General features: G+C 38.7%; 1 protein-coding gene across 1 annotated transcript in view; it reads right to left on the bottom strand.

Moving 5' to 3' along the window:
* Window positions 1-16,107, bottom strand: part of DENND1A (DENN domain containing 1A) — a gene marked incomplete at its 3' end in the record, with an annotated part of 1,241,355 nt that overhangs the window by 750,540 nt on the left and 474,708 nt on the right. The window contains exon 6 of the mRNA XM_089664905.1: window positions 80-149. Within this exon, the coding sequence (XP_089521031.1) occupies window positions 80-149 (70 nt within the window). The remainder of the gene's footprint in view (window positions 1-79; window positions 150-16,107) is intronic.

Raw genomic sequence — 16,107 nt, 5'->3', positions numbered from 1 at the left:
ACTAAAGCGGTCTTAGGTTTCACAGCTTTTTACATAAACATTCATGTAGGTCTGCTAACATTATTGCTCATGGAATTACCTGGTTTTTCAGAGAGTAATCAGCCAAGATGTTGAGCAACTTGTAGAAGACTTCGAACCAAGGGAGGTAGCTGAAAGAAACAAACAGGAGTTTCCATTTAATCTGCTGAATTTTCACATAAGCTGCAAATATCAGTTGATTCACTAATATTACTCTCTTTTATCTGTATGACATAGATAAATGGTAAAACACTAATATGTATTTGTTATTTAAATTAGTAAAATGCAGTGTGCAAACTTCAGCAACCCACGCAACATAAGATTATTATTAAACCTGAACTCTATGCAAACAGTAACATACTTATTTGTAATACATTTAAGAGATCTGCCAAAGAATTTGTATTCCTGTATATCTAGTCCTGAGATTTACACAGCTCTGACACAGCACAACCTTGTCAGGTAAAACAGGAGACCAGACTTTTCTCTTTACTGCAGTTAAGCAACACTTACACTTTCTGTCCCTTCCCTAGTTTGTGATTGGCCAATAAGTGGGAAACGGCATACCCACAGCTCATCTTTGTCACTGTGCTCTCTCCTCCTGTTAGCACGTTCCTTCCTAGCACATGAGCACTGATTGGCTGCTTCTTCTTCTGCCAATCAAGCTGTGCAGAGGATTGCAGCGTGAGGATACCAAGTCAAATTCACGTATTTACACTACTTGTATTAAAAATAAATACATACAATTTAACGGTGTATTGATTGAGTCTTTTTATGCCTCTCCAGGCATTTAATTTTGAGAGACTGAATTTGAAAAGTTGATTTACCACCTATCACAGCTCTTTGAATGCCTTATTAAAAATATTAGGGCTTGTCCAAGTACTAAGGGCTCATTAGCATGCAGCACACACCATTTAAAAAGGTTGATTCAGATTAATTGTTACAAGTCCTTTGGATATGAAGGTTACTCGTAGGAGAAGTAGAAACGAATGAGGACTAGCATCAACACTACTAAGTGCTGGATTCAACATTTACTGTAAAACACTGTTAGGCCAAATAGCTATGATACTGTCATTGCAGCCTTGTGCACAAGGAGTCTGAATGACAAACTGCCAGTGATGCCTGAAGCAAACAATCAAATTTCAATGGTGAAGGTTATAAAATGAATAGATTATTTTTACGTCTTTTTTTTTTATGAGCAACGGACAGCTCATCATTTCAACACCCTGATAAATGATACCTAATTAATGTTTAGAGATCTGCACAAAAACAATCCAGACAAGAAAGAACAAATTCTGAAGCAAATATTAATTTGGTTTTGTTTAAAGAATCAGTAGAACACTATAGCTAAATAATCGTAGTGCAATTTCAGAGAAATAAAAATACTTTTTTTTCGTTCATGCCATCCATTCTTACTCAGTCACTAGCAAATGAAAAAAAAAGTATAGGAGGTGTTTGTGGCTGATCTTCCTCCACTGACTGTGAACATTGAGCAGGTGTAAAACAGGAAAAAAGCTCAGCTTGTATGAAAGCAATAGAAGTTTCTCTTGTTCTTCCTGAGGTTATTGCTCAGTCAACCAGCACAATGTAGTGAGGAGATGGCCAGAGAAGCAAAATGTTTCAGGGTGCTTCGTCTTAAACATTTTATTTTTCAGGAATGTAGTGAAATTTGATTACCGATTTGATTAGATTTGATTAGAATTGTATACTGCGATCAATAGTTTCTTGTTTTCAATTAAATTTCAGTTTTATACTACAAAGTGCCATAAAGTCGCAGCAACTGGCATAACTACTGTAGGGACCGCGGAAGCAACCTCTGCTAAGCATGTAAGAATGGCAATTATGGCATCTTGGACCTAACAACAACAAGCTTCTTTGCAGGCACCTTACAGCTGAAAGATTCTGCCTGACAATGCCTGCACATTTTCAGCAACCACATGACTCAGCAGAACCAAGGCTGGCATTTTGAGACGTGCAGCCTCTCATATAACAGATAAGTAAAATGCTGACACCAATAATTGACATCCCCCTCTGATCCACAACATAAGGGGCACTTCATCACTGACCACTACAGTAATAGAGCATTTCCTTACTGACCACCCATGTAAAAGGGCACTTCATCACTGACCACCCATGTAAGAGGGCACTTCATCGCCAAACACCCATGTAATGGGGGAACTTCATCACTGACTACTAATTTAAGGGGGCACTTGTACACTGACTACTAATTTAAGGGGGCACTTGTACACTGACTACCAATTTAAGGGGGCACTTGTACACTGACCACCAATTTAAGGGGGCACGTCATCACTGACCACCAATTTAAAGGGGCACGTCATCACTGACCACCAACTTAGGGCGCACTTCATTACTGACCACAAACTTAGGGGGCACTTCATCACTGACCACAAACTTAGGGGGCACTTCATCACTGACCACAAACTTAGGGGGCACTTCATCACTGACCACAAACTTAGGGGGCACTTCATCACTGACCACCAACTTAGGGGGCACTTCATCACTGACCACCAACTTAGGGGGCACTTCATCACTGACCACCAACTCAGGGGGCACTTCATCACTGACCACCAACTTAGGGGGCACTTCATCACTGACCACCAACTCAGGGGGCACTTCCTCACTGACCAACTTAGGGGGCACTTCATCACTGACCACCAACTTAGGGGGCACTTCCTCACTGACCACCAATTTAGGGGGCACTTCATCACTGACCACCAGTTTAAGGGGGCACTTCATCACTGAACATCAACATATTAAGGCATTTTACCACTGACTACTAAAGTAAGAGTGCACTACACAACATACAAAGATTCTAAGAAGGCACTTCTACCCTACAGTCAAAAAAGGTCTTCATAAAATCTTTTGCAAGTACATAAACGTGTTTGGGCTACTCCTAACCCTTGGTGATGAGGCCACAGTATGAGGGTGTCATCACATCACACCCCAGAGGATGTTGTGTACATTCAGGTCCAGCACTGCAAAAGTATCAGGCAAAACTGTAAATGTAAGTTCCACTATGTGTGAATTGTGTAGGTATGGCATATGACTGAATGGCATATACAGTGTCTTGAAAAAGTATTCATACCCTTTGAAATTTTCCACATTTTGTCATGTTACAACCAAAACATAAATGTATTTTATTGGGATTTCGTATGATAGACCAACACAAAGTGGCACATAATTGTGAAGTGGAAGGAAAATTATAAATGGAATTTTTTAGAAATACATATCTAAAAAGTGTGGCATGCATTTGTATTCAGCCCCCTTTGCTCTAATACCCCTAACTAAAATCTAGTGGAACTAATTGCCTTCAGAAGTCACCTAATTAGTAAGTAGAGTCTACCTGTGTGTAATTTAATCTCAGTATAAATAAAGCTGTTCTGTGAAGCCCTTAGAGGTTTATTAGAGAACATTAGTGAACAAACAGCATCATGAAGGCCAAGGGCACACCAGACAAGTCAGGGATAAAGTTGTGGAGAAGTTTAAAGCAGAGATAGGTTATAAAAAAAAATAATTCAAAAGAACCCTCAAGTGATTCAGTGATTAATTATATATAAAAATACATAAATGGGTGATTAATAAACATAAGTGATAATGAAAAGTCCATAAAATGTCTCATCCACCAAACAATTATTCTAATTCCCGAAAAGAATTAATCATGTGCTCATAAAGAAGACGTTCCCCCTTTTGGGTATGCACTCACCAAATAACCATGCCCCCCATTCTCATGACCGGCTGGAATTGCTTATTTTATTAATCCAGGTGGGTAGGAAGTCAACCAGTATCGATTTTGTTTTGCGCTACTGAATCACTTGAGGGTTCTTTTGAATTGGTTTAATTGATTTTGTTTGAAGTGGCAGCATTGTTTTTTTTGCAATTTATATTTAATTTATTTTTATTGTTTGATTTTTTGGGTATCACGCATCTAGCGCAAAAGTTTTTGTTTTCATATAAAAAAAAAAAGTATCCCAAGCTTTGAACATCTCACGGAGCACTGTAAAATCCATAATCCGAAAATGGAAAAAGTATAGCACAACTGCAAACCTACCAAGACATGGCCGTCCACCTAAACTGACAGGCCATGCAAGGAGAAGCAGCCAAGAGGACCATGGTAACTCTGGAGGAGCTGCAGAGATCCAGAGATCAAGAGGGAGAATCTGTTCACAGGACAACTAATCTGGCCTTTATGGAAGAGTGGCAAGAAGAAAGCCATTGTTGAAAGAAAGCCATAAGAAGTCCCGTTTTCAGTTTGCGAGAAGCCATGTGGGGGACACAGCAAACAAATGGAAGAAGGTGCTCTGGTCAGATGAGACCAAAATTTAACTTTTTGGCCTAAAAGCAAAATGCTACGTGTGGCAATCTTAGAAGAAAACCTGTTAGAGTTTGTAAAAGACTTGAGACTGGGGCAGAGGTTCACCTTCCAGCAGGACAACGACCCTCAACATACAGCCAGAGCTACAATGGAATGGTTTAGATCAAAGCATATTCATGTGTTAGAATGGCCCAGTCAAAGGCCAGACCTAAATCCAATTGAGAATCTGTGACAAGTTGAAAATTGCTGTCCACAGACTCTCTAGATGTGCAAAGCTGGTTGAGACATACCCAAAAAGACTTGCAGTGAAAGATGGTTTTACAAAGTATTGACTCAGGGGGGCTGAATAAAAATGCACACCACACTTTTTCAGATATTTATTTGTAAAAAATGTTGAAAACCATTTATCATTTTCCTTCCACTTCATAATTATGTGCCACTTGGTATTGGTCAATCACATAAAATACCAATAAAATACATATACATTTTTGGTTGTAACATGACAAAATGTGGAACATTTCAAGAGGTATGAATACTTTTTCAAGCCACTGTACATAAATGAATTGGTCAAATCCAATTTGCATTTAAACATTCAATTCATTTAAACACTGCATGAATTTTTGCACTAATATAACTCAGTATTTATCGTAGAAGCAAGCAATTCAGTAGAAACAAACAAAGTAGGGTTGATTTACTAAAACTGGAGTGTGCAAAATCTGGTGCAGCTCTGCACAGAAACCAAATAACTTCCAGGTGTTATTGCCAAAGCTTATTTGAACAAGTTGAAGTTAGAAGCTGATTGGTTTCTATGCACAGCTGCACCAGATTCTGAATGCTCCACTTTTAGTAAATCTTCTCCAATGGCTAAGTGGTTAGCACTTCCGCTATCCAGAACTAAGATTGTCCGTTCGAGTCCCAACCATGGAATTACCTGCCTGGAATTTGTCTAAGAGGTATGGAGGAGCTCAGCTATGAGGAAAGATTAGAGGAATTGAATTTATTCTCTCTTGAGAAGAAGAGATTAAGGAGGGATATGATCAACATGTATAAATACATCAGTGGTTCATATAGTGAACTCGGTGTAGAGCTATTCACCCTGAGGTCATCACAGAGCACAAGGGGGCACTCTTTACGTCTGGAGGAAAAGAGATTTAATCTCCAAACACAGAAAGTTTTCTTCATAGCTGTGAATATGTGGAATAGACTCCCTCAAGAGTTGGTTCTGGCCAGCTCAGTGGATTGCTTTAAAAAAGGCTTGAATATTTTCCTAGATGCATATAATATAACTGGATACTAACATTTATAGGTAAAGTTGATCCAGGGAATATCTGATTGCCTCTCGGGAGATCAGGAAGGAATTTTTTTTCCCCTGCAGGAGCAAATTGGTTCATGCTTTTGCTGGGGTTTTTTTTGCCTTCCTCTGGATCAACTGTGGGCTTAAGATTATAAAATTTTTTGGTTGAACTGGATGGACTTTTGTCTTTTTTCAGCCAGACTAGCTATGTAATTATGTTCTTCCTGTACCTACTTGTGTTTTCTGGTTTTCCCCCACACTCCAAAGAAATGCTGGTGGCCTAAATGGCTCCTGCCTAAACTAGTCCTATTATGTGTTTCTATGAATGTGGGTTAGAAACCTTAGATTGTAAGTTCCTTGAGGGTAGGGACTGATGTGAATGTACAATACATATATAAAGTACTGTGTAAATTGATGGCGCTATAGAAGTACCTGTAATAAATAAATAAAAAACATGCACTAACTTATCTATTTTGCAGTATTTAGCATTTTTTACACCTTATTTTATCACAGAGCAGACCTCCGGCTTCAGCGGGAGGTGAAACACTTAGCAGTGCTATTACTACCACTGCTAAATGTGACGACTCCTGCTCACGGATACTGGTTGTCAGAGTGCCAATCTGCTGGCGTCCTAGCAGAGACTCATCCCTGCCCTGCTCATTCAGCTGTCAGATGGGGATTCCTGGCTGACAGGTGAATGTAAACAAAAGAGCAGGGACAGTGTTCAAGAAAAAAAAAACAAAAAAACAATGGTCCATACCAGGCAGTATTTAACAATGGTGAATCGATACTTTACATATCGCATGTAATAACTTGTATAATACACATGCAATAAATGTGCAATACAATGATGAAGGCATGGCTTGGTTGAATCCAGCTGAGGATGCTTTTACCTGTTAACCTCTCGGGCTGGGAGAGTTGTACAGCAGTTGGGCTATCTCTACATAATCCTACAGCATGCTTTGTACCCTCACTAGTCATCAACATCCAATTCATTGTTAGTGTGAGAGGGGGCCACTAAGCATTTATTGTGGGTCACATGAAGTGATAAGCCGAACACCCACATGTTCAGTTTGCGGTCAAACATTTGAACCTAATGAATGTTCGACCGCGAACTTTGAACTTAATGCAAGCCTATGGGATTTGAACTTGTAAATTCCAAAGTGTCCATTTTGAAGGCTTATTTTTTTTTTAATTTTAATAACTTTCAAATTTCAACATATTTCATTATATTTCATAGTCTATTCCAGGCATGGGAAGGGACAAAACCTAACTACATTAAGGAGGAGAATAGAGGTGCTGCGACCCACGGAGGATCCAGAGGGGGAGCCCAGGCCAGGTTGTACATGCCTTTAAGAGAATCCGGCTGACCTACTGAGACATTTGTGTTCTCAAATGCGTGATGTTATTGTGCATCAGGTGAGTGCGCAATTTTTCTATTACCTGACACACCACCATATGATTGGAGATAGGAAGTGGATCACCGTACCCTGAGATCTATTTATTGGATCTTCACGTTTATTAATGTTTTGGACTTTGTCACTTTATTAGCACCATTGGCCACTTTGAGTGGCATTAACTTAATTTATTTAATCACTTTGTCACTTTATGGACTCATAAATGCTAGTATCTATGGTCACTACATAAGCACTATTATCACTTTATAGATAATCTTAAAACAGTGATATAATTATTTATTTTCTGCTGGTTCATGATTGACTCTGCAGTCTTTTGGATTTATTGCACTTTATTGTATTTTGTTACCCTGATCTCAGCGCTGCACCTATTTGATATATTACTGATTTAGAAGGTTTTTTTGGTACCTTTTGGTTTCACAGCAGCTTGCCTGTAGCGCTCACTTTGTCTTTTAATGCTCAGATCTGTTCAATAATTTGCTCTACAGAAAGCAGTTTGCATTCTTACAAAAAATTACACACACCACCTTAAATTATGTTGCAATATTTTAAAAATTTCAATTGAGGTAATTCTATGCATAATTAGCAAAGTGTGGGAAAAGCAGCAGTCACCCCTTGATCACACTCTCTTACAGACGCTACACACAAGCCTGGATTTTAGGATAGAGCAGGACTTTTTTTTTTTTTTTATAGCCTTTACAAGATGCAGCAACACTCTGCCAACTGTAAGGGGATCTGTGCCCCTATGGTTAGGAACTAAACAGCCTGCAGTAATAAATGAAGTGAGACACAATTTACGTGACAGTTGAGTGAGAGGCACTAATGTTTGTCTGAAGCCTGCAAGTACTACTGTAAAATGTAAGTAGCTTATCAAAATATACTGATAAGCAACTTAACTTTTCATGTTATATGACAGCGTTATCAAGTCGGCTAATACATCTCAAATCAGCCAGGGCTGCTGTAAACTGGATATTACAGCATGGAAAATGATTACCAGTTTAAACAATGTCCATGGAAGAGATACCAAGTAAACATTGGGAGAGGATTAGGCAGTGGAATGGTCCTTACTTATAAACAAACTTTATTGAATTACAGGGGCTGACTGAGGACCAAGAAATCTCTTCAGTAAAAGGACTTCTGAGAGTGAGATTAAAGACCTTTTCATAAACAAAAGGATTACATGACCCTTATCACTAGAAGCCCCCTCTAGTAAAGAGAGAACCAAGAGACTTAAAATGTATCAGAAAAGCAGCATCTACACTTAGAAGCAGTAACAAATTGAGATTAAAATAGAGGTCAACTCAATCACTAAAATGTCATATAAGCATTAACCTGTTAATAACATTTTAAAAGTGATTTTCAATATTTAAGAATGCAGCTTTCATTAAAAAAATATCTGGTGATCCTGCAATGCAGGACTTTTATGTTATAGGGTAACAACTGTCTCCCAATTGTACTCCCACTGGTGGCAGCTACAAGTGACTGTGCAGGCATGGCATAATGTAAAGCGCTGAGCGAACTGTGGAGCTATATAAGTCCTGTATAATAATAATAATAATAATAATAATAATGGCCCACCAGTTTCACCATAAGAAACTAGTCCACAGCAATAATGTGCATGTCTGAGACAGGAGTGCAGATAGGAAGTGACTGGAATAGGCTGGAAGAAATCAGCAACACTGATATAGACGGGGCAATTTTCTAAAGGGGGAGCTTGTAGTGGTGACAACTGTCTACAAGGGCATTGACTGTGTCTACACATAAAAAGAAAGTTAAATGGAGCATTAAAAAATAACAAATTTTAACCATTTTCAAGTCATCTCAAAATTTAAAAAAAAAGTTTTGGCGTTATATTCTCAGCTGGTGTGGGTTGGGAACAGATGATGCAGGTATGAAAATACCATGTTGCATGGTTTACTTCCAATTCCTTATGTCACACAATATTACCGCAAAGGTCTAGAAAACGTAATTTCAGTAAAAAATACACTAAAGTTAATTTTAGGGCAAACAAATGCAATAAATTACAGTTTTTGTAAAATATAAAAGATGAGGTTGCACCGAGTAAATAGATACCCAACATCTCAAACCTTAAAACTGTGTTCACCTGTGAAATGGCGACAACCTTCAGTAGATTGATGAATATAGTGTATATTTATTGATCCATAGGACAATAAATAAATGTGTGTCCTATGGATCAATAAATATACACTATATTCATCAATCCTCTGGTGTGTGGCTGACCCTTTTTCTTGTTTCATCATATGTGGTGGTGAGCCAGAGCCTGCACCTGTTGTGGATTGATCTGGATTGCTTGCCAGAGCGGTATACCTCTGTTCTTTGGAGACTACCTTCAGTACCCTATATTTTCCATAGGTGACACTTCAAAGGCCCCTATAGGTTCATCAGGTTAGCATTACAAAGGAGGTCTGGTGCTAAAATGTTTGCTCTCACTGTAACATATGCATTGCAAGCATTGTAGGCACCCCCGACACATGCATTTATGCTCGTATGTGCACATATGAGGGAGTGGGGGACATAACAATTTTTTTTATTTTTTTCATCATATAGGGAACAAAAAGTTGGCTATGTGATGTTTTTTGTTTTGTGACAGGTTCTCTTTAATGAGACATCCAGGGTCTAAAAGACTCTGGATGTTTCCTCTGTGCTCCACTAAATATAATGCAGTGCAGATCACACTGCATTACATTCCTTCCCGACCATGCTGGCCAGGGAGTCTGACAGGGAGACCTGAAAGTGACATCTTACACATCGCTTCCAGATCAACAAGGGGAGGAGAGCGGATGCATGGTCCCATATATGGCAAGAGCATGCGTGGGGGGCACCTGCTATTGGGAGGGGGGGTGTAAGCAATCCAGCGGGTCCATAGGTGCAGGAATTCTTCCATCTGTCAGCCAGAAGTCGGCTTGTCAGATATACACACATGCCCAGTGGCTGGGAGAACACAATAGCTCTGCAGGAAGGATTCCTCCATCAACACTGAGGAAGGGGGGAGTGATTGTAAAGAAAATCACATCACCTATGGTCTGCCTTAGAGATATCTGGAACACAACAGCAGGGAAAGCAGAGAGCACAGATAGTTATTAACTCACAAGATTTATTTATTTTTACTTTTTAAAGGTAGACAAAACAAGTTCACTGGTTTTGTCAACTGACCAAAAAGTGCAAATGAGAGAATGCAATTGTTAGGGATTACACTTTAACTATTAGTACACTTGATCACATGATGTTGGGTGCACATTTTATGTATGTTAAAAAGACATCAAGAAGAAATGGATCATTGTTATAAATGTTACAATTGTTTGTAAGAAGCACCAAATTTTGCTGTTTATGGGATTACTTTGCAAACTGCTGCTTTGATATCATGTGAAAAGTGAAGATCTGGAAGTTGTTAGTTTTCAAGGCACGTGATCTGGAAGTTGTTAGTTTTCAAGGCACGTGATCTGTTCCCCATACACAAAGTAAAACGTGGTCTTGTGTAAACTGCATTTTCACACACACTAAAGCTCCATACACAAAATTGAGAATATCGGACGAATGATCGTCTGGATTTTTTTTTCCATGCTAGTCTCCATATTGAAAATGAAGAGGTTACTATAATTACGAAAACAAATAAAAATTTGGAACTGATTTAATGTATTGTATTTTCAGACCAAAACAGTATTGTTTAAACGAAAATCATACGATCTGGTATCGTACGAGAAAAAATTTGCGTGCTTGTCCCTTTGAAAAATTTTGGAAGAAAGCTGCGTACTAACAATTAGATTATCGTACAATTGCTTTGAAAGCGGTATTCTTTGTACTCAGATAAGACTAAGATAACATTTAAGACTCCGGAAACATTATGCATATAACGTTTTCCTAACAATGCATGATGTACAATCACAAAGACATAGCTCCCAACTGTCCATTGTTTAGAATCAGAATCAAATCCCTCTGTCCCTGTTCCGGCCTCAGTCATCTCTCTCTTTCCCTGATGTATTGACCACTAGGATAAAATTACTATTGTCTACCAAATATGTTATACCTAAACCTTTCATCCAACTTTAAATGAAAAGACATGGTGAAAAAAAAAGCTTGTGGGTTTTATCAATTGTTTTTGCGTAAATTCCTCAAAGTCCACATACCTTGGAGTATATCTAACAGGGGTGTGCCTATTCCCTATATACTTTGTGCTAAATGGCATCCTTCTTTCCCATCCTAGAAAGTTGGAAGGTATGGAACTAACACACCATGGGGTCTAACTGGTTACCATTGTGAGACTAGCAGAGTTGGGTCCTGAGTTCATTTTTCAACAAAAAAACAGTCTATATGGAGAATGTTTTTTATGTATGTGTCCTATGAGTACTTCAGTTTCCATCTATTATCCAAACAACATACTGTTAGTATAAGCCCTTAAAGTCTGAAGGCTTTACATCTTCATTCTAAACTGTGGTATACGGCACTAAGTTGTAGATCTACACTCCAGATTTTTGCCATTTAAATCATAAATGCCTATGCCAAGAGGCATGCACACGGATAAGCATGAGTTTTTCTACTAATTTCTAACTATCATGTCTTCAAATGAGTGACTGGGCTGTGAAAGAGTTACAGTCAGTGTGAAGGTGCTGGAAGTCGAACTTATCAACATACAGCTGGTGATGGACAAAAACAAGGCTTTATCAAGAAAATAATGCCTCACTTTATCCCTTATAAGGGGCACAGCAAGATTGTCTGTTACATTACAAGAAAGAACAATATATGAAAAGAAAAAAAAGAATAAATTGCCTATATCCTTCTGTCCAAAATCAGCCACAACAGACAGGTAATACCCCATGAAGAGGGCCATCATTTGCTCTCAGTATGTATTGAGTTGGGGTGGGGGGTGGGGGGTGTGTGTGTGTGTTTGTGTGGTTGGGGGAGGGGGGGCGGGGTAAGGGACTGATGTGAAGGATTCGATACATTCAGAAAAAATACTGGTGTTTTATGAAATAGTAAAATATATAAATTCTAGCACTTTTCATAATCATTAAATTTTTAAAAATATGCAGTTTCAGATACTTGGCTTATTTAATTAAGTAGTGCTTTTTCAAAACTGCAGTAACTCATAGTAACCAATCGTATTTGAAGTTACTGCAGTTAAAACAGGTAAATCTAGAATTGTATTAATTGTTTTTTTAATTGCCTTAGAATGAGCAGTACGCCTTCTTAAAAGTGAAATTTCTAACACTAATCTGAAAAGAGGGAAGGGGGGAGTCATTTCTCATTTTTTTTATTATTGATGGTGCCATGAAAATCATTCTTTTTGGTAACTGCACGTCTAGCACTGTTGTTATGCTGCACGCATAGCTTTATGAATAAGCCTGACTGTGACAGAACAGTATTACATACGTGCAGTATAGGATATTGCCGATCACAAGGTCCTGAGGAAGTCGCGTCATTTGTGACGTAACACATAGGATGGAAGCGTGGTGACGTCATTTCCAGTACGGACGGCTGCAGCCATCTTGGTATACCCATTTTGGTACACCCATCTCTGCTATTTTTACCTACAAGCCATTATGGGTCTGTGGACCCGTTTTTTATGGGAGTAAACACTCTGCATTTTTATTTTAATAGATTTTGTAAACATACTGCACTATGGTAAGTCCCTTGTGATTTATTGTTCCATGTGTGGCCCATGTGAGAGGAGTCTTTTGGTGCATCACGGATCGGATATCTTAGGTATTACTGCTTGGTGCGTTTATTTGGAGCATGCATGACCTTGCCAGACTTGGTGTTTCCTCCATTTAGGAGTATTTCCCTGACACAGTATCGAGGGGACATGCAAAGATAGCATCACTGAGCATATTTATTTAAAGTGTATATGACCCTTTATGGGTCATGGCTGGAGGCGAGAGCGCACGCTAGCTGGTAGAGAATTTATTCAGTGGTCACTGGTTGATTCACAGTTTATTGAAGATTTATACACTGATTGGGACTTTGTACTTTATCCATTTATTTCACAATTTATATATATTTTATATTTATCTACATTATATTTTATTTATATGTATTCACAATATTTATGATTTCACTTATGAATGTTGGTCACTATTATTTTTAGGTCACTACATTTAATCATTTAGGAACATCTGTTTATTATATTTTGGTCACATTTTTATGTGCGATTTTCACTTTTGATTGCATTTAATGCTTTGTGGTGTAATTATTATTTCTGTTGAGGTAATTTTTGAGTAGCACAGCATCAGTTGCTATTATACATTTTTACACTGTTTGGATCACGGTTGGGTGCTTGCTGCAACTCTTGCACTTTAGGGGTACTGGCAGCTCAGGAGGATTTATATCCATTGATCACAAGGTGTTTACAGTGTGCACAGAGGTATATGTACTTGTAGCTGTCTGATGCTGTGTTATCCACGTTGTGTGCAGTACTGACAATACAGACACGGAGAATTTGCAGTACCACAGTATGTCTGTTGATGGCAGTGTTGAGGTACGCCAGGCAAAGGATTCCTTACACTTCTGTCTCCCATACAGTAAACACCTAAGGTAAGTTCATTATACGTATAAATCCTCTTAGGTGGTTGACATAAATATTCTAATTAAATCTGAACTCAGCCTCAGAAATACATTTGGCAACCATCTAAATCACAGGCATGTGTTTAACAGGGATTCATTTGAAGACAAGATATCATGTAAGCACTTTAGGTTCTTGATATCTTTACATTATTGCTCAGAATTGTGCTCAACGTATCAGCAGATCTTACTCTGAGACTTACAGAAACCCGGAGTTTGAAATGTTGGACTAGAAAGGAAATGGCTTCATTCATTATCTATTAAATCTAATGCTGATGGCTTAGTAAGGTCATATCTTTCTATGCTTTCTGTAAAAATATCTGAAATCTCTTTGTCCATGCAATGATCACCAAGCAAGTTTAGCCAGCATTACTGATTGGACAACAATGCTTCAACACATATACTGTATTCTTTGTCAATCAGAAAAAACAATCATTAAGGGCCAGTTCACACTGCATGTGCTTAAGTGTGCTTTTTTTCTATATCCAAACTGCACAGAAAGTAGGTTATAGGGTTGTCAATGTCATAGTTCACATCAGTGCTTGCATCACTTCACATCAGTCCAAATTGCAGAAAAAAAAAGTAGAACAGGATGCCTTTTTTCCTGCACAGAACTGTACTAGAATGTGGTAAAACGCATCAAAAAAGCACTGGAACGCATCAAAAATGCACTAGAACGCACATGTCCCTATTTAGATTGAAGATAAAGAGGGGGGGAAATGAACCAAAAAGCATCAAAAACACACTGGAACATGTCAAAAATGCATGGGAAAGTGTAAAAAATGTGCATGTGGAAAGGCATCTTGACTGCATTTGGTGTGAACTTGTCCAAAGACTTAAAACGTAGCTGCAGTATCTTCATGTCCTGCAGGAAAGTCTTTCCACCAGTGCTACTAATGAACCATTTATAAGTGTTTGTTAGTCATTTCTCAACCTGTATAGCATATTTACTGCTCAGAAAATTCTAATTATTAAAACTACTGGTTATTGTATGATTAGCTATAGATAGCTGCCTATTTTGTCAAAAAGTGACTCATATTTGTAAAGAATGTCCCTTCAAACAGCTTTATTTTTAAGAAGCAAACTATTAGAGGATATCAAGTCAGTGGAGAAATATTCCAGCATTTAGGAAACTTTTTTTTACTTCACAGTGAGCAGAAGTAAAAGTCCCAGCTTTGTGTAAAACACAATGTACTATGGTTTTAACGATTTCCAGCGCTAGAATTTTAGATCACTTTCCTGAAAAGTCTGCTTCTCTACAAAGTCATGCCATAGAACCTGGCCGCACAGCTAATGAAAGGATTCAAAATAAGTGCAAAGTGGAATTGTAGGGTTCTGCAAGTAAATAGGAAAGACTTATTATTTGGATCCAGACTTGTGATTAATAAAAGGAAGGTTTAGGTTCTTAAAGAATTATCACTACAACTGGAAATCATTTTAATCCCCCCAGGTGAACCAACACACATAGCACTCAGTCCAGTGAAAATCTCTTAAAAAATAGAATATTGTTTTTACCTCCACCCCAGGCTGAAGCCCAAATTATGGGTGGTCCTATAAGGGAGTTACCGCCAGCACTGAGCCCCTTGCTCCTTCTCTTCTGTGTGCTCTGTTTTCTACTCTGAGTAATGCACAGGTAACAGTATTCTGCTGGGTATCCTGACACATTACTCTGAACAGGTGATCCAAGAACAAGAACTACAGTACATAATAAGTGCAATGCAAATCGGTGTACTGTGTACACCAACACTGATACACTGAAGTACAGACACCTACAGTATGTTATACAAAAAATACAAACAATATTGGTATCTTCTCCCTCTGCCTGTGTACAGTCTTAATTGTGGGCTCATATCCACCCTTGTGTTCACATCCCCCTTCACTCTGCCAGCTTAACACTGACAGCTCTTCCTTTAGCCCTGGTGTCAGTCCCCTCTATTTCTTCCAGCAGGTCTCAATGCTGCATCTATTTTTTTTTTACAGGCAGACAGACTCTGTAGTGCACAAGGTGCTCACACAGAAGACCTTGTTCTGACAAGCTCCCCTCTCCTCTGCTACGGTGAATGATAGTGCCATTGCTAGTCTCCAGAGTGCCCCCTGTTGCCAGAGATAAGAGCTGTCACTCACAAAATACTTCCCCCTTTTAGCAGCTTGGTCAGACAGCCATGGGGCTCTGGAAGGGCAAACTGTCCGATCACATTACTCAGCAACCATAGCATGGATTGGAAATGGACCAAGTGCCTCACGCATCAGGTCTCCTTGGGGGGGATGGGGTACTAAATTATTTTTCATTTGTAGCAATACAATGATCCAATAGATCAGGGCCATTTTTAATATTGATTGAACCCTGGGCAAACATTTTCTTGGGCCCCACACCCATGCAATTTTGCTCTCCAGCTTCTCTGAGACATACAATAAAGAGCAGCAGTAGATTCTAAATCACTTAACTGCAACAGATCAGGAAGCAATTGCAATTG

This window comes from Staurois parvus, unplaced genomic scaffold (assembly GCF_062004578.1).
Source record: "Staurois parvus isolate SC_StPar_1 unplaced genomic scaffold, SC_StPar_1.0 ptg000002l, whole genome shotgun sequence".
NCBI classification, from domain to species: Eukaryota; Metazoa; Chordata; class Amphibia; order Anura; family Ranidae; genus Staurois; species Staurois parvus.
The sequence above is the reverse complement of the archived record's forward strand: the minus strand, read 5'-3'. Positions and strand labels throughout refer to the sequence as shown.